Source organism: Chionomys nivalis, chromosome 7 (assembly GCF_950005125.1).
Source record: "Chionomys nivalis chromosome 7, mChiNiv1.1, whole genome shotgun sequence".
Classification (NCBI taxonomy): Eukaryota; Metazoa; Chordata; class Mammalia; order Rodentia; family Cricetidae; genus Chionomys; species Chionomys nivalis.
Window position 1 is genome coordinate 101,746,432 of NC_080092.1, and position 23,933 is coordinate 101,770,364.

The 23,933-nt window shown below is 43.5% G+C and overlaps 1 protein-coding gene across 2 annotated transcripts in view; it reads left to right on the plus strand.

The window, feature by feature from the left end:
* Foxk2 (forkhead box K2) overlaps window positions 1–23,933 on the plus strand; it is a 45,806-nt gene that overhangs the window by 1,184 nt on the left and 20,689 nt on the right. For both annotated transcript variants that reach the window (XM_057776028.1, XM_057776029.1), the window contains exon 2: window positions 23,423–23,617. In XM_057776028.1, coding sequence (XP_057632011.1) covers window positions 23,423–23,617 — 195 coding nt within the window. The remainder of the gene's footprint in view (window positions 1–23,422; window positions 23,618–23,933) is intronic.

Genomic DNA, 23,933 nt, shown 5'->3' on the forward strand with positions numbered 1-23,933 from the left:
GCAGTGTCTTAAGCCTAAGAGTAATCTTTTCCCAGTTTTTTTTTTTGTAGTCAAAAAATAGAAAACTTCAAACATGAAGGATTTAAAAACTGTCCAGAACCTTAGACATCTGGGAAAACTGGATATTTTCAGCAGTTTTTTTTTGTTTGTTTGTTTTTGTTTTGAAAGCATCTCTAGCCAGGTGTCTTGTCCACAACCTGTAATCCAAGCACTCTGGAGGCCGATGCAGTAGATAGAAATTTGAGTTTCCGGCTCAGTTGGACTGTGTAATAAACTCTAGATCAGTTTGAATTGCATGGCGAGACACTGTCTTGTAAAACTAAAATCAAGAACAAAAGGTGTTTGGTTTTTAAGGACTTGTCACAGGTCACATAGGGTGACAAGGGAGCCTAGTAGGGACTGTCAGTCGTAGTACAAAACAATTTCATTTACTTCTTTGGTTGGAGAAAGTTGTTGTTTGCTGTGCGTGAGAAACAACTTTGCTCTCCAGGAAATGCTAATTACTCCCCCGGGGTTCCTTTTCTAGATCTGTGCTAGTGTAGCTTTTGCCACAGACTGAAGTTTTTATCGCTTTCAGTTTTTGGAGATAGATAAGAGCTGTGCTTTTAAGATAGGTCGATATGTGTGCCATATTTCGTAGCCTTGGAAGGGTGTTCCAGCATGGGACACTGCTGGGCTGCAGAGCTCACTTTTAAGAAGAATTTACCAGTTTCTGTGGTTCAGGCACTTGTTGCTCTTGCAGAGGACCTAGCTCTAGTTGGCAGCTTGTCCACATTATAGCTGCAACCGTTGGTCACTCTTAGGCATCAGGTGCCCTCTTCTGAACGCGGTGCTCACCAGGCGTGCACTTAGTGCACAGACACATGCAGGCAAGCACCCATCCACTTAAAACAGAATACATTTAAAATTACATTTGTTGCCAGGTATAGTGAGTGGTACACACCTTTATTCCCAGTACTCAGGAGGCAGAGGCAAGTGGATCTCTGTGAGTTCTTCAAGGCCAGCCTGTTCTACAGAGAGAGTTCCAGGACAGCCAGGCTTGTCATAGAGAGACCCTGCTCCAAAACAAACAAACAAACAAACATATATTATGCGCTTGCCATCCTTACAACCTCCACAGCACACAGGGAGGCCAGAGGACAGCAGTTACCCCAGTTGTCAGCTGTGGCCGTGTGAGCCTTACCAGTGAGCCGTCTTGCTGGCCTAGAAGTTCTTTTTTATTGTTACTACTTTTTCAAATTTGAAATTAAATTAAAACACTTTAGATTAAAGAAAACTTGTGTGTGTCTGTGTGTTGGTATGTACATGTGAGGGTAAGTATCCTCAGGCATCAGGATCCCCTGTAGCTGGAGTTAGGGGTGGCTATGAACTGACAGGTGCTGGGAACTAAACTCAGGTCTTCTGAAGGAGCAGTACATGTTCTTACCTGATGAACCATCTCTCTAGCCCCAAATTATTTTTTAAATCTGTTTTCCAAATTTTATTATTACTTTACGTGTATAAATGTTTTACCTGCAAGTATTTGTCTGTGTATCATTTGTTTCTGGTGCCTTCACAGGCCGGAAGAGGGATCTGGATTCCCTGGAGCTGGAATTAGACAGTTGTGAGCTGCCATATGTGTCCTGGGATTTGAACCTGCGTGCTTTGGAAGACTAGCCAGTGCTCTTAACCACTGAGCCGGCACTCTAACTGCCCAAATTCTTTTTAATGGATTTTAAACAAATACACACACATGTACACATACTTAAAAGGGAGTGTAAAAGAATAATTGTGCTGAGGCTGAAATGGTTTTTATCTTTATGTTTTTGAGACAGTCTGACTATGGAGACCAAGGTGACCTTGAACTGGAGATCTTCCTGTCTCCATCAGGGAACTAGGATTACATCTACACCTGATGTAAACACTTATTTTGTTTTCAGGTGTGTTAATTCCTCTACAGGCCAGGCAGACTTGAAACTCAAGTGTGGTGTTAGGCTGGCCTTGAACTCTTAGTGAGTCTTTTGCCCCAGCCCCCCCCCCCCCCCCCCCCTCTCTCTCTTCCTCAAACAGTATTTCTCTATGTAGCCCTGGCTGTACTGGAACTCTGTAGACCAGGCTGTCCCCAAACTCAGTGTTCTGCCTGCCTTTGCCTCCCAAGTGCTGGGATTAAAGGTGTGCATCACTACAGGTTCCACTAACCCCAAGTGCTAGGCTCTATGGACTGCCACGACTGCTTGGTTTTCCTGTTGAAAATCACTGTACATTAAAAAAAAAAGCAGTCCATGGTTGATCTCTTGTTTAAACCATCATGATTTTATCTAGTTCCAACTTTTACATCTTTACATTTTGTAGTTTACTTAAAAATTCAAAGAGGTGCCTGGCATCTTAGTGCCTGCCTCCCGGCACTTGGGAAGAAGAGGCAGGAGGATCTCTGTGAGTTCCAGGCTAGCCATGTTCCAAGTGCCACCATGTCTAAGAAAACAAAATTCAAAGATAATTTAGAAGAATTATGAAGTGCAATAGTTTAGGTTTAAAGTGTGATTGATTCATTGGAAGAGTATATTCTGTGTGTATTTGGCATATCCAGGCTCTGGTGAATATCTTTGGTACTCTGGTTGTCTCTGCGATGGCCAGTGAACCCTGTGCCCATTGTGGATGGGTTCTTGGGACTCGGTATTGCATGACAACAATAGGGGAATGTGTTTTTCTAAAAACAACCCCCCACATGATTCTGAACATCCTTGTTCTTCAGTCATGTGTGCAAGGGAATCTATAGGGGAAATGTGACATTTTAGTTCTGAGGCCCTGTGACTCTGGAAGCACTGGTGTTCTGGGTTCGGTTTTCTTGGGGATCCTGAAGGTGGACAGGTGAGTGAGCCTATAGCCTGGCATTGGAGTAGAGGGCATCCAAGCTGGGAGTGACCTTAAGGGGGAAGTGGGTTTATTTGGCTGGTGGGACAGTGCTTTCACTTTAGTGAAAATGTCCCCCAGCCCAGGCTCAGATAGTTGAATATTGGGTCCCCTGTGGGGACTGTTGGGGGAGGTTGAGGAGGTGTGCCTTGCAGGGATATATCCCTTAGGGTAAGCTTTTGAAATTAAAAGCTTCTAGTTTTGTTTTTTCTATTTCAAGCTCATGGTTCAAGATCTGATCTCTTAGCTTTCTGCTCCTGCTGCCATGCCTGCTGCTGTACCTTACACTATAATGGTTTTTATCCCTTTAGATAAGATTATTCTAGAATAAACTTTTTCTTCCCTAGTTGCCTTGTTATGGTATTTCATCACAGCACTAGGAAAGTGCTGATACAGTCTAGTAAAGAAAGTCCTCTTAGAGGACGGGTCGCTTTCTGCACAGTGCCTAAGACCATGGTGGTGGCGCATGTCTTTCATCCCAGCACTTGGAGGCAGAGGCAGGTGGATCTCTCTTGAGTCTGAGGCCAGCCTGGTCTACAGAGTGAGTTCCAGGATAGCCAGGGATACACAGAGACACCCTGTCTCCAACCCCCCCCCCCAAAAAAAAAAGAGAAGAAATCAGTGGGACTATAAAGTTTGGGGTTGCTCCTGTTGTCGTCATGGTAACAGACTTAAATATAACATCAAAATAAGCAATTTTTTTGTTGTTTGTTTAGGCAACTTTTAAAAATGTTTTCTTTACAATATATGTAAGTGTATGGGTGTCAGATTCTTCAGGGCTGGAGTTACAGGTTGTGAGCTGACGTGGGTGCCGGGAACCAAAGTGGATCTTCTCCTAGAGCAGTAAATTCTCTTAATCACTGGACTATCATTCCAGCCCCACCCTGATGTGGGAGTCTTCTGTTTTGAGTTGTTTCATTGGTTAATAAAGAAACTGCCTTGGCCCTTGATAGGACAGAAAATTAGGTAGGCGGAGTAAACAGAACAGAATGCTGGGAGGAAGTGAGGCAGACGTGGTGAATCTTTTCCGGTAAGACTGGTGCTACACAGATTACTAAATATGGGTTAGGCAAGATATGAGAGTTAGCCAAGAAGAGGCTAGATATAATGGGACCAGGCAGTGTTTAAATGAATACAGTTTGTGTGTTGTTATTTTGGGGCATAAGCTAGCCAGGTGGCTGGGAGCTGGGTGGCAGGAACGCAGCCTGCAGCTCTCACTAGACCACCCCAACCCAAAAAAATAAGTTTTTTGTTTGTTTGTTTTGTTTTCTGAGACAGGGTCTTTCCACATTGTTCTAGAACTTAATGTGTAGACCAGGCTGGCCTCTAACGCAGAGATCTGCCTGACTGCCACCTGAGTGCTGAGATTAAAGGTGTGTGCCACCACAGCCTAGCCTGGCCCAGGGTTTGTTTTTTTTTTTAAGGTCTGTTTGTTTGTTTATTTATTTAATTTTATTTGTGGGTGCTCTATCTACATGTAACCTTTATGCCAGAAAAGGGCATCTGATCCCACTATGGATGGCTGTGAGCCATCATGTGGTTGTTAATGCTGTGATTGTCCCTCCTGGCTTCTGTCAGTCTCTATTTGCTTTTTATTTGTATTTTTAAAATTCATATTTATATTTATACATGAGACCTAGAACATAACCTCTTTTCTGGGAGAAGTGGGCATTTGAAGCTGAGTTCTATAAGCTTTGAAAGTCATCTCTTGCTTTCCAGGTAGCACAGCAGCTTAGGGCACCCTCGGGGTGGTTGGTGACATGCTATTCTCAAGAACAGCCTGGCAGTAAATCACCCTTTTGCTGCCAAGATTAGAGAGGCAAGAAGGCTTCCTTGCTGTCCACAGCACTTTGTAGTCTGTTGTCATTATCTTTTTTTTTTTTTTTTGGTTTTTCGAGACAGGGTTTCTCTGTGGCTTTGGAGCCTGTCCTGGAACTAGTTCTGTAGACCAGGCTGGTCTCGAACTCACAGAGATCCGCCTGCCTCTGCCTCCCGAGTGCTGGGATTAAAGGCGTGCGCCACCATCGCCCGGCTTGTTGTCATTATCTTCTTGAGTTCTAATTCCTCTTCTCACACAGTTTTTTCCCCCTGCTAGTCTATCAGATTCAGTACCAAATCCCCCAAACACTTGCAATCCCTAGAAATGGCACAGCATCGCTGCCTGGTAACAGTCGTTATTTGTGCCATTAATTGCTGGTTTACCACGTTACTCTTGAGCAAACATGCTCAGGTGCTGGTATAGTAGGATGGGATTCTAGCTGAATGTGGCTCCCTCATCTGCTCTCACCCCGTGTTCTAGAAGGTCCCTCTGTATCGCCAGTTGCAGAAGCACAAGACAGCTTTGTGCACTTTTGGAAATACTCCAGAAGAGGATGTGGTAGTGAGTACAGACTTCTCCATTGGGAAAGTGCAACTGTTTCTGTTTTGTTTTTAAACAAGAGAGAGAAAAAGGGTTTCTAAAACAAGTTAATTTCTAAGGAAAACAATTAGTATTTTGGATAATATTTTTTTGTTTGTTTTTTTTTTTTTGTTTTGTTTGATTTTCAAGACAGGGTTTCTCTGTAGCTTTGGAGCCCGTCCTGGAACTAGCTCTTGTAGACCAGGCTGGCCTCTAACTCACAGAGATCCACCTGCCTCTGCCTCCCAAGTGTTGTGATTAAAGGTGTGCCCCACTGCCCGGCTTGGATAGTACATTTTGTCCAGTTCTTTTCTTTCTTTTTTTTTTTTTTTTTTTGGTTTTTCGAGACAGGGTTTCTCTGTGGCTGTGGAGCCTGTCCTAGAACTAGCTCTGTAGACCAGGCTGGTCTCGAACTCACAGAGATCCGCCTGCCTCTGCCCCCCAAGTGCTGGGATTAAAGGCGTGCGCCACCACCGCCCGGCCTCCAGTTCTTTTCTTATTTTATCTTGGTTCTCTCTCTCTCTCTCTTTCTCCCTCCCTCCCTCCCTCCCTCCCTCCCTCCCTCCCTCCCTCTCTCTCTCTCTCTCTCTCTCTCTCTCTCTCTCTCTCGGCAGGTTTTCTCTGTGTAGCCATGGCTTTCCTGGAACTTACTCTGTACACCAGGCTAGCCTCAGACTCACAGAGATCCTCTTGCCTCTGTCTCCCGAGTACCAAGTGCATGTGCCATCACCGCCTAGTTTATGTTTGGTTTTTTTAAAATTTGTTTTTATTTTATGGCATTGGTATTTTGCTTGCATGTATGTCTGTGTGAGGGTGTTGGATTCCCTGGAACTGGAGTTACAGATAGTTGTGAGCAAGCATGTGGGTGCTGGGAAATGAACCCAGGTCCTTCGGAAGAGCAGCCAGTGCTCTAACCACTGAACCATCTCTCCAGCCCTGCTTATGTTTTTGGGCTTTTTTGTTTGTTTTGTTTTGTTTTTAAGCAAAGGTGATTTATACCATCTTAAATAATGACAATATATTTGTCAGCTTTCATGCTTCTGGTCTTTTGAATTCTCTAATTTAAGCAAACCATGACCTGTCACACAGGCACATGTTGCTATTGCTGTCACTCAAAGCAAGTGCTGAGCATCCTATCAAGTTGTTACCTCTCTTGTTCCAGGAGTGGTGGCACAGGAAGATGTAAGGACTCTTCTTGAGACTCAGCTTCATTGAGGGGTACTACCTTCCTTCCACATGGATTTGCAGTGTGTGTGGACTTTTCTACATTGTAGCTACTTTGAAGCAGATTCTAGGAATTCTTTAGACAGTATGTGCTTTTTGCTCTAATTGACCTTTTGACAAAGCTTGTCTACCTTATACAGTGAAAGCTGAAGTAGTCCAAGAAGTGGTTCTGATGTCTCTCCTCAAGACTTTAGGCAATGTGGACATGTTTACTAGGCATATGCAGAAGGCTGGTGTGCTGGCATGCAGAGATTGAAGGTCAGGGATGCTGGCACAAATTCCGCAGTACTCAGGACAGATCCCTACAATGGATGACAGTCCCAGGTGTCAGCAATGACAGTTTTCAAAACATTTATTTTGTGTGTGTGTGCGTGGGCACATGTGTGTAGGGGCACATATGTAGACTCACAGGAGGACAACATAGGGAACTGGTTCTCTCTATCATGTATATGGGTTCTGGGATCACACTGAGATGTCTTTATTCACTGAGACATCCTGTTGGCCCTTGACAGATTAAAAAAATACACGTGTGTTATTTGTGTCATGGTACTTGTGTGGAGGTCAGAATAACATCAGGTGCACACTCTTGCTTTACAGTGATCTCCCTTGAGATGTAATTCTCTTTCAAACTAGATATGCCAGTAACTTATGAGAGAGACATCTCAGTTTTGCCCCACAACAGTATCTGACTTGTGCCTATTACAAAAGCTGCTCTCGTCTCGTCCTCTTCTGTCTGACACTTGAGGTGAGCCTTGTGGTTGAGGGAAGGACCTTGGTTCTAGAGCTGAAAATTGAGTCCTGAAGATCCTCTTTGTTAATGATTCTCAGCAGACTTGATGAGAGCCTGCTGAATTTGGGGGGAAAGGGAGGAGGGTTCTTTGTAGAAAATCTGAAAAGATTCCAGGGTCAAGGTTGAAGTTAAACATTTGTAATGGTTATGTTGAAGCCTCAAAAGGTGGTTCCACTGTAGCTTGGAAAAATATTATTGTAGTTATAAAAAGATCCCCAAATCCCAAACTCCAAGTTACTGTGTTTCTGTGTTGGTGTTATCCAACTAGACCCCTACCTGCTTTCACCATGGCATGCCCGTTCTAACCCTGGAGAAGGAGCCTAGGAGTGTCTGATTGGCACAGCTCTGTCCCATGGCCGCGATAGCTTTGGTTTGTCCACTAGACAAACTTCTGTCCAGTTGATTTTAGTGTGACATAGTCTTCTGGGCACATTTATAGTTACTGAGGGTTGGGTCTACATTGGTTGGGGTTTTGTTTTGCTTTGCTTTGCTTTGCTGTTTTGAGACAGGGTTTCACTGTGTAGCCCTGGCTGTCTGGTACAAGCTGTAGACCAGACTGGCCTTGAACTCACAGAGATGCACCAGCACTGCCCAGCTGTTTTATTTTTTGTTTTTTAACCTGAGTTCTACTTTTGTCACCCTGGTTTACTGCAGGGAGAGTGGACCAGTTAGGTGTGCATTAGAGTCACCATAGCAGTAAGTGATAGCTATCCAAGATACTGAGACTCACGCAGCTGCAGTAGCAAAGCTCATCTCTTGGTTTTCTCTTAAGTGGATATAAACAGGTTTGCTAGAGACACGAGAGGAGTTGTGAAAATGCTACGTTTGCCATTTCTAAACTGTTAGAGGTCATTTCCATACCCATCTGAGCTTGGTGTGGCCTCCGTGGCTTAAAGGTTAGCTGTGCATTCTGATTTTTTTACAAAATTATTTATTTTATGTGCATTGGTGTTTTGCCTGCATGTGTATATGTATGAAGGTGTTGGAACTCCTGGAGCTGGAGTACAGACAGTAATGAGCTGCCATGTAGGTGCTGGAATTGAACCTGGGTCCTCTGGGAGAGCAGCCAGTCTCCTTAATTTCTTCAGCCCCCATCCTGGCTTTTTATTGAGACTTTGTCTACTTTGCCCACTTTTCTACTAGAGCATATCCTAAATATACCTAAATAACCATTCAGGTCCTGAGTATATAGTCTGTGGATCTGAATGGCTCCTCTTCAGGTTCTCCTCTTCCTGGAGTTGTGACCTGTGACCTCCTCTAGGTCATGGGACTTAATGGGACTCAGGTGTGTAGCACGAATTCTACTTGGTCTTTCTTAAATTTGTTTTTTAAATTAATTTATTAATTATACACACACACACACACACACACCAGAAGAGGACACCAGATCTCCTTACAGATGGTTGTGAGCCACCATGTGGTTGCTGGGAACTGAACTCAGGACCTCTGGCAGAGCAACCAGTGCTCTTAACCTCTGAGCCATCTCTCTCTCTCCAGCCCTCTAGTTGGTCTTTTTTTTTTTTTTTTGGTTTTTCAAGACAGGTTTCTCTGTGGTTTTGGAGCCTGTCCTGGAACTAGCTCTTGTAGACCAGGCTGGTCTCGAACTCACAGAGATCCGCTTGCCTCTGCCTCCCGAGTGCTGGGATTAAAGGCGTGCGCCACCACCGCCCGGCTCCTCTAGTTGGTCTTAATAATAAAAACCCAGAGTCAAATATAGAGGTTAATGCTGAAGATCAGAGAACCAAAGAGGCCAGCCACTAGAGAGTTTTTTTTTACCTCTACCAATTCTCAGATCGAAGGGGCGATTCAGTCCTCAGGCTGCATCTCCAGACTCCCTGTCTCTGCTAAACCTCAGACTGCACTGAGCTCCTCTCTCCTCCCAGCCAAATCATTCCTGTCTCTACCTCCCTAGTGCTGGGTTAAAGGTGTGTGCTACCACTCCCTGGCCTCTAGTGGCTTAACTATGCACTCTGATCTTCAGGCAAGCTTTAATTGTTAAATCATAAACAAAATATCACTACACAGGTGTTTACTAGTGAATTGTTCAAGGTAGGCATAAAGAAAGATATGTATGGGTATGTACAAAATGCTCTATGTAGGTCAGAGGATACACATGTATACATACATATATATGTCAGAGGACAGCCCATGTTCTATCTCTTCTGTATGAATTCCAGAGATAGAATGCAGGTTGGCAGACTTGGCAGCCAGTGCTTTTACCTGTTGAGCCATCTCACTGGCCCTTGATGTATGTAGGCTTTGTTTTGTTTTTGTTTTATTTTTAATCTTATTTTGAGACAGGGTTTCTCTGTGTAGCCCTGGCTGTCTTGGAACTTGCTCTGCAGACAAGACTGGCCTCTAACTCAGAGACTAGCCTGCCTCTCCCTCCTGAATGTTGGAATTAAAGGTGTGTACCACCAGCCCATCAATACACACTTTTAAAATTTGACTTTTGGGGATGGAAAGATGGCCCAGCAGTTAAGAACACTGGCTGCTCTTACAGAGGACCTGGATTTGGTTCTAGTGCCTCCCCCCATTGTACATACACATAGACACAAAAATAGAAATAAATTTTTAGGCCAGATGTGGTGGTATACACCTTTAATTCCAGAATTTGGGATCTAGAGGCAGGCAGAGATCTTTGTGAGTTGTAGGCCAGCCTGGTTTGTAAATTACAGGCCAGACAGTGAGATCCTGTCTCAAGAAGCAAAAATAAATCTTAAAACAGAACAGCAACAAACTTGGGAGGTGGCTAGAGAAATGGCTGAGCAGTTATAAGCATTTACTGCTCTTACAGAGGACCCACAGCTGACTCTAATTCCAGTTCCAAGGTATCCGTTGCTGCCTTCTGGCTTCTGAGCACCAGGCATGCACATGGTGCACAAACATACATACAACCAGAAGACCTTTACATGTAAGATAAAAGTAAATCCCCAAACAAAACAAAACGGCAAACCTTGGTGTTTCATGAATGCTGCAGAATAAGACAGGATGTTACAGGCAATTCACCCTTGATTCTATAACTATCTCTACTTCTGGGGAGTCATACCTGTTGGATCAAATCTACCCCCATCCCCATTAGACAGTCTCATTATGTAGACCAGGTTGGCCTCAAACTCGTTTGCCTGCCTGTGCCTCTCTTGTGTTGGGATAGTGGTGTGGGCTGCCATGCCCAGCCACCTATTCCTGTTTTGGTTGATGATGGACTATCCAAAGTGGCATTTGTTTTGTACTATGTGTTTTAAAGCTAAATATGATTGATTCATGTGTGACTCTCGCTCTCGTCTGACCTAGATTTCTGTGTGTCTTAGATGGAAGTAGGGTGTGGTGGTCTTTGTTTATTTGCTTATTTTGGTGACTGTCCTTGCAGAAGTCTGGGGAGATGCTCCTGAGAGTGTCCAACTGGAGCAAATCCTGCTCCTAAACCGTGCCTTTTCCAGTTGTGTGTACCATCCTGACCGGACCAGCCTGAGTTTAGTGACTTGGTAGCTCAACTTTCACTTCCCTTCCCTTTCCTTCCTTTTTTTTTTTTTGCTTTTTCGAGACAGGGTTTCTCTGTGGTTTTGGAGCCTGTCCTGGAACTCACTCTGTAGACCAGGCTGGTCTCGAATTCACAGAGATCCGCCTGCCTCTGCCTCCCAAGTGCTGGGATTAAAGGCGTGCGCCACCACCGCCCGGCTTCCTTCCCTGTTTCTTATAGAATACCGTCAAACTTATTGAAATTAGCTTTTCAAAGATAAAATATTTCTTTCTTAGTTTGTTTTGAGACATCTGATCTGGACCTCTGAAGACCATGTTGTTCTGTTGCAGTCCTCCTGCCTCTGCCTCCTGAGTGCTAGGACTAACAAACCATCCTGTTCTCTGTTCTCTTGGAGAAGTTTTTTCTTGGTGTATATTTTCTTTCTTTCTTTCTTTCTTTCTTTCTTTCTTTCTTTCTTTCTTTCTTTCTTTCTTTCTTCCTTTTCTTTTCTTCCTTTTCTTTCTTTCTTTCTTTCTTTCTTTCTTTCTTTCTTTCTTTCTTTCTTTCTTTCTTTCTCTTTCTTTCTTTCTTTCTTGACAGAGTCTTTCTACTCTCTAGTTCAACACTGGCCTGGCCTTGAACAGAGATCCAGCTACTTCTGTCTCCTGTGTGCTGGAATTAAAGGGGTGAGTTACTACACTCAACTTCTTTCTTTTCTCAAGACTTACTTTGTTTTTAATTATTTGTATGTGTGTCTATATGTGCCCAGGGAGGCCAGAAGTGTCAGAAACTCTGGAGCTGGAGTTGTAGGTGATTGTGAACTGTTCACAGTTTTATTGCTGGGGGCCTGAACTCTGGTCCTTGCCAGTTAGTATACTCCCTTAGCCACGAGCCAACTCTCCAGTCCCCAAATTTTATTTCATTTGTTTGTTTTTTGAGACAAGAACTCAGTGTTCAGCCTAGGTTGACCTTGAACCTCAGCTTCCCAAATACTGGGACTCAGGCATGAGCCACCATGCTTGGCTAAGGAGGTTGTTTTAAAGTTGTTGTGTGGTAAGTCCAGCACCTGCCTTTCTTCAATAATGGTTTCTCTCTATTCGGTTCTTGTTTGTGTGGCTATGTACATTAGAGATTGAACAGAGGGTCTAGCACACGCTAATCATAGGGTCTAGCACCAAGCAATATACATAAATCTTGTTTGCTTCTTTGGTGAGTTACCCTTTCCTGTTTCTTTATGTACCTTAGGATATAACATAACCTTGTTACCAGTCTTGACTATCAGCATTGGAAGTCATGTTCTCCTTGTAGTTTGCTTGGGGGGGAGGGGGTTGTTGGTTGGTTGAGAGCCATGTGAACCTTTCATTTAGTAACTGAGATACTTGTTCGTTAGTTGATAGAGCATGTATGAGAAGGTCTCAAAGCCCATTGCCTCAGGCAGTATCTTTTGTTTTTGGACTAAATTAATTTGTCTAAAGCACTGAGGTTTGGTGGTTTGGCTTGAAGTTTTTTCTTTTCTTTTTCTTTTTTTCTTTGCTTTTTACTTGAGTTCTTAGGGTTGGAGCAGAAACAGATTTGGAGACTGCCTTCAGCTTCTATTGGTAAACACTCAAAGTTAGAAAACATTGCTAGGAAAGATGACTGCATTGCAAGTGGTTGTAGGTGGTTCTTCACCATGCCAGGTCAGACACTGAATGAAGGGCTGTCAGCTGACCTGTAAGTAGGATTGTAGTCTAGTTTTTGGAGTTGTCTGAAGAAAATTATGTCTAGGAAGTCTGAACACGTTTTAACCTGAATTGACGAGATGCTGATATTACCTGTCTGTCTTTTGCGTTCTGTTGCTCTCACTGTTTCACTGTTTCACTCTTATGATAACCACTGAACCAAGACCTAGACAAATCCTGGAAAGCTGTTTCACTCCCAGCCCCACCCCGCAGGTAGTCTTTTAAATGATCAAATTGTATTTGAAAATCTGTGATAATACTTGTTATAAAGAACTTTGAAAAATCCCTGAAGTAGATGGGGTTTGTAGAGGTGCTATTCTGTGAAAAGTTTCTGTAAGCAAAAGCATAGGGCAAACACTGACCTAGGCCACTGTGGACAGAAAGAAAATTTAGGGCTGGAGAGATGGCTCAGAGGTTAAGAGTACTGACTGCTCTTTCAGATGTCCTGAGTTCAATTCTCAGCAACCACATGGTGACTCACAACCATCTATAGTGGGATCTGATGCCCTCTTCTGGCATAATAGTTAGAAAACTCATACATAAAATAATAAATAATTTTTTTTTTAGAAAGAAAAAGTGAATTTGGGGGAACAAACTGCTGGGTCTTGCCAGTTTTATGGGGACAGGTGTGTATGTGGGGGTGCTTGAGCCAGAAAACCTGGGGGCTAGAGTGAGGACTTTAATCTGTTACAGACTAATTTGGCTTAATCTGGAACTAGATGCTCTTTGTTGGAGATAGTTGTCTGTTGGAGACAGATAAGGGAACTAATAACTTGCCAAGACAAACAATCTCACTTCATGAGATTGCTGAGGGATGCTGGATCTACGTTTTTGTTTACCTCATAGCAATCCTGTTACCCTGTAAGAATCCAGCCTCAGGTTAGCCCAGACTGTCATTTAGGATATTGTCAGTGGCTTTGCCATTTTTGGGACCTGCTTTGGACTTAACAGAATTTGATTTTAAACAGTAGAGACCCTGTTGGAGATGAAATGTATCCTGGCTGTGTCAGCATTTGTCATTTGTTTTGGGTTTTGAAACAGGGTCTTCCATCATAGCTTACTTAGGCTGACCTCAATCTACTACCAGTCCTCCTCAGCCCCTGGAGTACTGGGGTGCCAGGCTCGTGGCCACACCCAGTGCTCACTTTCCAGTGTCCTTTGTGACTTGCTCTGCACGGATTCCTGTCTGTTGGACAGGGTGTGAATTATGTTGTGTATACACATTCTTTCCCTCTCTTCCAGGATTTGATTCTTATCATCCATGTAGCGGCTAATAACCTGGAACTTCAGTTCCAGGGAATCTGATACTCTATTCTGGCCCTGCATGAACATAGTGCCTGCAAGCAAAGTATTCACACATATAGAGTAGAAATAATGATTGTGTTTCTAGTCCTCGTAGCCTAGATAGACTTTACTATTGTTTTAGATTTATTTATTTTATGCATATGAATATTTTGCTTGCATGTATGTTTGTGAGCCACGTGCATATTTGGTGACCACAGAAATCAGAGGCATCGGATCCTATGGAGCTGCTGTTGGGAGTGGTTGTGAGCCACCTTGTGGATTCTGGACGTAGGGATCAAGCCTTATACAAGAGCAACAGTCGCACTGAGCCACTGAGTCATTTCTCCAGTGTTAGGTGGTTTGTATTTTTGTTTGTTTGTTTTTCAAGACAAGGTTTCTCTGTGTAGTCCTGGCTGTCCTGTTACTTACTCTGTAGACCAGGCTGACCTTGAACTCAAAGATTTGCCTGCCTAGACCTAGTGCTAGGATTAAAGGTGTGCACCACCCACCACTGCCTGGCTGCTTTTGGGGTTTTGTGTTTCCTCTTCAGCCTGTTTATGGACTATGAAGCTGTTCTGTTTTCTCAGTCTGCATTAGTTACTTTTCTTGTGCAGTGATGAAATATCATGGCCAAGGCAATTTTTAGAAGGAAGGGTTTGTTTGGACTTAAAGTTCCAGAGGGATGATAGTCCATTATTATCATGGCTATGATGGGGAAGCAGGGCAGCTGGAGCAGCAAGCGGGAGAGTTCACACCTTTGACAAGCAGAAAGGACGGAGGGAGGGAGGGAGGGCACACACACTAGAAACTGCGTGGCTTCTAAAACCAGTAACATACTTACTCCATCTCCTAAGCCTGCTACAACTTTGCCAACAGCTAGGGACCAAGTATTCAAATACCTGAGAATATGAGGGACATCTCATCCGAACCACCACATTGTTAATTATTAATTAACAATGCCATCTCACTCCCAAGGAGGGAAATGTCCTTGACAGTCCTCATCTGCATTTCTGGCTAAATTAGAACAAACGGATTAGAGTTAATAATGCTCTCAGATTAAGATTTTCTGTTTGCTGTCTTTGAATTTTATGCTTTTCCTATGATAAGAAATCAAGACCTGTTTTTTAAAATGTGTATTTGGCGTCTGGGATTATAGGAAATAAAATCAATTTGGGCTAGCAAGATGGCTCATTGGATAGAGGTGGTTACCACCAAGCCTCAGCATCTGAGTTTGAGTTCAGTCCTCAAAACCTACATAGTAGAAGGGGAGAACCAACTCACATACACTGTGTTGGACACTTCTTCCCCCAAATAAATAAGCAAAAATGTCAAAAACATGAATTAGCCTAATAAAATTTCTGACAAAGAGCTGCTTGCTAATTTTGGAGATTAAATTCTTTCTTTGTATGAACTGATCTTGTTCATCAGGATCTGAAATTTTAAACAATTTAAGACAATGTGCCAAGGGTGCAAACCTAGTGGGCTTTTTTGTTGTTCTTTTTCTTTTTCTTTTTTTTTTTGTTTTGTTTTGTTTTTTGGTTAGGTTTTTTGTGTGTTTGTTTTCTGGTTTTGTAAAAGAGGATTGCTAAATTTGCTACCCAGGCCTGTCTCAAGACAGGAAGAGAATTTAGTTCTTCATTTTGACTGGGTTGATAATATTGTTTCTTTTGAATTTTAGGTGAATAGAAAATGATTCTTGTCTTGGGGGCGAGAGCTTAGCCTGGCTTACTGTGCTCTATCTCTGTCTCTGTCGTGCCCCTGTAGATTTTCTGTACTAAGCAGACAAACTCCTCCTCTGTAGAATCTCCTCATGAGGCTAAAGTTGACATGTCGTAGGAACAGTTGGATCTTGGGAAATAGGACTAAGGAAGATGAACTGCCGTTTCCTGTTGTCAGGTTAATACATAAAGGGTAACTCATGAACTCCTTTTTAGAATGAACTTCTGTTTGTTCATTTTGTGTTACTAAGAGAAGGGATTGAACCTAGGTCTTCTTAGATCCCAGGCAAACATTCTACCAACTGAGAGCCATTTTAGCCCTAGAATGGAATTGTTTTGTTTTTGGAGACAGGGTTTCTCTGTGTAGCCTTGGCTGTCCTGAATTTACTCTGTAGACCAGCCTGGCCTCAAAACTCAGAGGTCCTCCTGTCTCTGTCTGTGCTGGATTAAAGGTTTGTGCCATTACACCCACCTCAAAATGTCTTTTTTTTTTTTTTTTTAATAGATGTTTTTTGAGTAGTTATAGGTTCAGTGTGTTAAGGGTAAAGAGATTTCCTTTAATACTTTCTGCCCAGTGACTATGGATCATATAAACTGTGAGTCAAGATTTTGTTTAACCCCACTGGGTAGTAGCTAGTACTCTTGTCTGGTAGTGTGTGAGCCTCTGCTCCTGGCTCTGAGACATGCCGGCCAACAGAGGGCAGGAGTTACCAGCTTACTGCTCTGCTTCTCTGGATAATTTTGGGTCTGCTGCGAGAGTGATCCAAGATAAGTATGCAGGGAGCATTTATTGCCTATTAGTGACAGCACAGTGTTAGAATCCACTGGAAACCTGCGGGTCTGGTGGACTAAAGAAAAGTGGATGTCGTGTGCGCTATGTGTGATTCCACACTCCCGAGTACCTTGTGATCCAGACTGTTAGACTTCTGAGGCAAAAACACAAGGATGTTCTCACTAAGTGGGGCAATTGAAGGCTATAATTAACTCTTCAATGCAGGTCAGAATGGGCTGCCAGGGAATTTGAGGTTAGGTTGTCAGAACCTTTACTTTTAAATTTGGACAAGGGACTGCAGACCTGTATAAGATACAGGGCAGGAAGAAGGAAATGCTAAGGGTGGCATGCTCTTCAGCGTTGCTTGTTCTTTCTTCCCGGTTTTCTCTTTAGTCCCAGTCCTTCCGTAGCCTGTGGGTTCATCCTCGTCCTACCTACTTCTCTGAATACACAGAACTCCTTACCTGCCCCTCTTACTCATTTGAGCGTTTCTCTAATCTCTTCTGAGTCATTGCCGTTGCTGCTTTCCTGAAATCCAAACCCAGAAGTATCCTGTTCTGGGTGAAATTTAGTGAAAGCCACTTGTGTTAGAATGCATATCATCAGCATCCTCCACACTGCCTCCTCCTTGGCTCTGGACCACTGTCCTGCATTCTAAACCATGCATTAGGTGTCTTTGCTTTTGAATGGATATAGAATAAACAATGGACTCTGAGGTAAAGGGATTTGAAAGTTGCTTATGAAAATAGTCTGTGTCTTTAACATAACTGGTGTTTGTTTCATTTCTGTAAAGCCCCTTTCCTCCCTCCCTCCCTCACTCCCTCCCTCCCTCCCTCCCTCCCTCTTTCTTTCTTTTTTTTTTTTTTAAAGATTTATTTATTATGTATACAACATTCTGCCTCGATGTATGCCTGCACGCCAGAAGAGGGCGCCAGATCTCATTACAGATGGTTGTGAGCCACCATGTGGTTGCTGGGAATTGAACTCAGGACCTCTGGAAGAGCAGCCAGTGCTCTTAACCTCTGAGCCATCTCTCCAGCCCCTCTTTCTTTCTTTTTTGAGACTGGGTTTCTCTGTGTAGCCCTGGCTGTCCTGGAACTCACTCTGTACACCAGACTGGCCTTGAATTCTTTTGAGATTCGCCTGTCTCTGCCTCCCAAGTGCTTGGACTAAAGACGTGCACCACCACTGCCTGGCTTCATGTCTGTAAACTTTTTTTTTTTTTTTAATATTTATTTATTTTGTATACACATGTATGCCGCAGGCCAGAAGAGGGCACCAGACCTCATTACAGATGGTTGTGAGCCACCATGTGGTTGCTGGGAATTGAACTCAGGACCTTTGGAAGAGCAGACAACGCTCTTAACCACTGAGCCATCTCTCCAGCCCTGTAAACTTTTAAGAATGTGAATTTAGTACAATTTATTCTGCTCCAGATGAACACATAAAATAGTTTTATCTGGAATTATTATGGATAATGCTGCTGTGAATATTCTCAAGTGCTTCCGTGTTAGTCTGTGAGAAAAGATCTCATGTATCCCAGGCTGACTGACTTGGGACATAATATAAACTCAGGATGACTTTGAACTCCTTCTGATCCTCCTGTTTGACTCATAACTGTTATGGTTATAGGCACACACCACCATATCTAGCTCTTTGGATAGATTTTAAATTAGGAAGCTTTCTTAGAATTTTATTTATTCAAAGCCAGGGTGGTGGTGGCACTGGCCTTTAATCTCAGCACTCAGGAGGCAGAGGCCAGCCTGGTCTATAAGAACTAGTTCCAGGACAGACGCCAAAGCTACAGAGAAACCCCATCTCAAAAACATCACAAAAGTTTATTCAAAAAATTTATTTATTCTTGTTAGTATTTATTTGTTTATTGAGACTAAGTACCATTGTGTGGCTCAGACTTTCTTGGAACATCATATAGTTCAAGCTGGCCTTGAGTTCTTGGTAGTCCTGTCTCAGCTTTCCAGTATCACAAGTGTGTGAAACTATACAACTATGCCTAGCTGGTTTTGTTCCTTTGTAACAGGACCTCTATGTCTTCCAGGCTGGTGTGGAGCTCTCAATGATCTTCCTTCCTGCCTCAGCCTCCAGGAAAGAATTTTTGCATTGCTTCTTTTGAGACAGTCTCACTGTGTAACTTTGGCTGACCTAATAAAAACTTGCTGTGTAGACCAGGCTAACCTGGAATTTACAGATATCCACCCACCTCTGCCTTCACATGCTATTATTAAAGGAATACACCACCACACCCAGATAATGGATGTTTTTGTTTATTTTTAATTTATTTTAATGTGTATGAGTGAGTGTCTTGCCTACATGAATGCCTGTGTACATGGTGAGCCTTGTGCCCATGGAGGTCAGAAGATAGCATCAGGCCCTCCCCTGAAACTGATGTTAGATAGTTGTGAGCTGCTGTGTGGATTTTGGGAACTGAGCCCAGGTCCTCTACAAGAGCAGCAGTAAGTGCTCTTAACCATTGAACCATCTCTCCAGCCCCGAAAAGGATGCTTTTTAAATAGAAATTTGCTGTTGTTTTGTTGGATGTTTGTTTGTTTGAAACAGAATATCTTTATGTAGTCCTTGGACTTGCTGTGTAGATCAGACTGGCCTCCAGCTCAGAGACCCACCTGTCTCTGCCTCCTAAGAAAATTCTAGTGTATAATTTTAGGTGAGCTCATGTGTGTTCCTGCTGGGTTTGCTCCTTAAGCTTTCTATTTCCGGCTACGTGGTGGTGCACGCCTTTGCCTTGTGTGGTTAGAGCCGTGCTGTGGGAAGAAAAGACACTGACTGTATAGTTCAGGTGCTTTGACATTTTCTCTTTTGATTGCTGGCACTTTAGCAGGTACTGTAGTTTGAGTTTGCTTTTCCCTGCTGGCTGCTGGCTTGGAGGATCTTTTCCGTTCCAGTGGAGTGCACAGGTGCTGTGAAGTGTTGGGGTGTGAGGCAGATCGAGGAGGGCTTGTGGCATTTGTCACCATAGGTGACTGAGTGTGGTGGAGGACAATCTTGTTCACCCAGAGCCAGACATGCACAAACTCTTGACTACTGTGTAATCATCAACTTTGTTAGTGATGAGAAAAAAACACTTCTAGACAATATACTCATTTTGCTCAGACTCTTACAGGCAAAACAAAAGTAACACTTTGTCCAGTGTGCCACTCCAGAGTTAATGTGTGTGTCCTAAAATGTGTCAGGTGGTTTTTAGGGTTGGGGGAAGAGGACACCACTGTGTTTTGTTTGTTTTTAAATTAAGTGTTGCGTGTCTGTGAGTACGCATGCTTTCACAGAACATGTGTGGGGTTCAGAGGACGGTTTCCAGGAGTTTATTCTTTATTTCCACCCTGGCTTCTGGGGTTCAAACTCAGGTGATCAAGCCTACACAGCGGGCACTTTTACCCACTAAGCTATCCTGACTTGGCTGGTTGCTATTTTAAGTAGGCTTTCTTTGAAGTGTACTTCATATAGAACAGAGCAATCCGAATGTGAGTTTGAGTGATGCTCATGTACATCCTGAGAGTGCCCATCTCAGTCTGAGACTAGAGCATCAGTTCACCCTCAGAGTTGCAGGCATCACCTTCCTGTGGGAGCCCAGGCAGTTTCCTAGATCAGTTGTATGGTTTTCAGGTTTCATTAAATGGAGTCGGTGGAGCAAACTCTTGTGTTGACTCTCTTTGAATGATGTTTTTGAGATGCGCTTGTGTTACTTGCATGAGTGGTTTTCCTTTGCAGTGGTTGAATGGCATTCTGTTGCATGGGTTCATTCTCCTTTTGTTGGCTCTGTGTCCTGTCGTTACCTCCTATCTGCTCTACTTGTTCCTTCTGTTGTCCTCCCCTCCCCCGTTTCTTCTCTCTTCTTACTGGTTTGAAGCTAGAGCACATACATGCTAGACACATACACTCTTACTACTGAACTAATCCTTATCTTTGTACTCTTTATTTTGAGATGGGGGGGGATCACACTATAACCCAGGCAGGCATTGAGCTTTTGATCCTTGTCTCTGCTTTCTGAGTAGCTGACATTACAGGCCTGTACCATAGAGCCGGATTTTCTGACAAATGGTTAGGCAGAGCAGTGGGTAGAGCTCTTTTCAGAGTCTTTGTTAATGGAATTAGGGGACAGAATTGCTGAGATGAAAAGTTGAAACAATATTGGTTGTGTAAAGAAACTCAGAGCTGGCGTTGGTGGTGCATGCCGTTAATCCCAGCACTTGGGAAGCACAGACAGGCAGATTTCAGTGAGTTCAAGGCTAACCTTGTCTACAAAGGAAGTTCAGGACAGCTAGCACTGTTACACAGAGAAACCCTGTCTCAAAACAAACAAAAAAGAAACTCAGACACTCAGATGAGCCACTCACATTGCTCATTACAAGCCACTGGGACACTGCACCAGGTCCTGAGAGTCTTTGAAATCAAGGCTCACTGGTAGGTGTGCACAGAAGCAAGTCTGTTTGTGGGAAGGTACCGCCCACTAGCATGTCATTCATTCATTCTGTGCGGGCCTTCATGCCGAGGGAACTGGCAGTGGAAGTACTCATGGGCTTATTGGCAGGTCTCCCTTTTTTTCTTCCAAATTCCTCTAGCCTAGAAAGAGCAGTTTTTTTCTTTAAAAATTTACCCCTGTTTTTTGTTTGTTTTTGTTTTTGTTTTTTTTTTTTTTTTTTTTTGGTTTTTCGAGACAGGGTTTCTCTGTAGCTTTGGAGCCTGTCCTGGAACTCCCTTTGTAGACCAGGCTGGCCTCGAACTCACAGAGATCCACCTGCCTCTGCCTCCCGAGTGCTGGGATTAAAGGCGTGCGCCACCACCGCCCGGCTGTTTTTGTTTTTTTTTTTTTTTTTTTTTTTATAAATATTTATTTATTATGTATACAATATTCTGTCTGTGTGTATGCCTGCAGGCCAGAAGAGGGAACCAGACCTCATTACAGATGGTTGTGAGCCACCATGTGGTTGCTGGGAATTGAACTCAGGACCTTTGGAAGAGCAGGCAATGCTCTTAACCACTGAGCCATCTCTCCAGCCCTGTTTTTGTTTTTTTGATACAAGCCTCGTGTAGCTAAAGTCATAGCTAAGGCTGACTTTGAACTGGTCCTGCCCCCACGTCTGAATTGCTGAGATTGCAGGTGTGTACCATTACATCGAGTTCAGAGTTGAAATTTAAGACAGTGTTTTAAGAGGCTGGAGAAATGGCTCAAGAGTTAAAAGCACTGACTGCTCTTACAGAGGACTCAGATTCAATCCCCACATGGTGGCTTATAACTATCTGTAACTCCAGATTTGATGCCTTTTTCTGACCTCCACGGGCACCAGGCACTTACCCAGTATACAGACATACATGCAAGCAAAACACCCATTCACATTAAAAAGAGAAAGAGAGATTTAATATAGATATAATCACGGGCATTAGAGGCATGAGATCTCTGTTAGTTCAAGGACAGCTGGCAGGGTTTCAGAACAGCCAGGCTACATGGTGAGACAGTCTTGAAAGGAAGGAAAAAAAAGGGAAGAGAAAAATTCCCAACCAAAACATTATAGGATTTGCTGGTACTATAGCTGTTTTAGATGAATCTGCCTCTAAGAGGAATCTGCACTCCTGAGACTCCAAGATTATGGGTGTCAATATGAAAGAGAAATGCACAGTGGAAAACAGGAACTACTGGAGTTGTTTGAAGAAGTTCCAGGAGCAGGCAATGGTTTCCCAGAGAGCAGGGACATTTGTCCCTTTATTGTAAGGGAGATAGGTTGGTTGCACGAAATCTGTTGGAAGCACTTATTTTGTTGATGGAGGAGTTACTTTGATTTAATAAAGAAACTGCCTTGGCCCCTTTAATAGGACAGAAAATTAGGTAGGCGGAGTAGACAGAACAGAATGCTGGGAGAAAGAAGCCGAGTCGGGAGTCGCCATGATTCTCCCACTCCAGACAGACGCGGGTTAAGATCTCCCTGGTAAGCCAGCTCATGGTACTACACAGAATATTAGAAATGGGTTAGATCAATATGTAAGAGCTAGCCAATAAGAGGCTGGAGCTAATGGGCCAGGCAGTGATTAAAATAATACAGTTTCCATGTAATTATTTCGGGGCATAAGCTAGCCATGTGGGCGGCTGGGTGCCGGGGACGCAGCCCTGCCGCTCTTATTACAACATTTTGTGTTTTGTTTTTCAAGATAGGGTTTCTCTGCATAGCCTTAGCTGTTCTGGTACTCTCTGTAGACCAGGCTGGCCTCAAACTCACAGAGATCCACCTGCCTCTGCTTCCAAAGTGCTGGGATTAAAAGTGTATACCACCACCACACATTGGAAGTAATGTTTTGGAAAAACAGTTTAATAAATCAGTTGAACTTATTTTATATAAAGAGACACACACCTGTGCTTTTAAACTACTTTCCTACTTAGAGACCATTTAAACATAATTGGTTCCCATGGTACTGTAAGTCGGTGTGAAGGTCTGGTTTGTACCTAAAATATGTGCTGGTGAAGCCTTAGGTGTGTCAGCCCAGTACTCCAGATTGTCTGTGTGTCAGCCCAGTGCTCCCGATTGTCTGTGTGTCAGCCCAGTGTTCCAGATTGTCTGTGTGTCAGCCCAGTGTTCCAGATTGTCTGTGTGTCAGCCCAGTGCTCCAGATTGTCTGTGTGTCGCCTTTGTAATACAGTGAAGGAACCATCTTCAGCCAGGACAGAGGCTGGAAGTGTTAACATTGTTAACCTTTGTTCAAGTAAAGGGAAATTCGCTATTGCTGGGGACTACATCTGGCAGGTGTTTGATTTTCTTTTTTCTATTTTTGGTCTATACTTTTTATTTTCTTATGCTGATCTGGGTACTGTCTCTGTGTGTTTCTGTCTCTCACACACTCTTTATTCCTCTCTTCTGTCGATGGGGTGAAAGGCATGTCTCATGTTGCCCAGGTTGCTCTTGAACTTTCTGTTTAGCTAGAATTGGTCTTGAACTTTTACTCCTACCTCCCAAGTGCTGGTTTCACAGGTGTGTGCCATTATGAATGGCTAGTGTCATATGAAATACCTTTTTTGTGGTATTAAATGATTTGGTGTACATTGTGGGTGGATTTTGAAGTGGGGAGGGCCTCTCTCATCTGCAGTTCCTGTGTGGAAGCTCTGTGTGGGCAGCGGACATGAACTGACCATTGGGTTTGTTTTTCAGGTGCACTTTCAGGTTTCCGAGCACAAACATCAAGATAACATTCACGGCCCTATCCAGTGAGAAGAGAGAGAAGCAAGAAGCCCCAGAGTCGCCAGTGAAGCCTGTGCAGCCACACATCTCACCCCTGACCATTAACATTCCAGACACTATGGCCCACCTCATCAGCCCCCTTCCCTCTCCCACGGGAACCATCAGGTACAGCAGAGGCTGAAGGTCGCATGTCCACAGCTATACCCAAAGTGACCCTGTCTGTTTTCACCGCAACTGGTGGTCAGGAGTTTGCTCAAAGTTTTTGTTGTGAATTGTAATTCTCACGTGTTGGTAGGTTGTGGGATTCCTGTCTTGTTTGTATCCCTTTGGGTTTGTTTTACCAGAGCCATTTCTGTGGCATTGGAATTAGAGTCTGGTGAGCATACCACACCAGTGGTTACATAACCCTTCCTAAGTCTCCTGAGTTACTGCTAAGCAGAGGTAAGGGCTAGGGTCCCAGTGATTTCCTCCACCATCCATA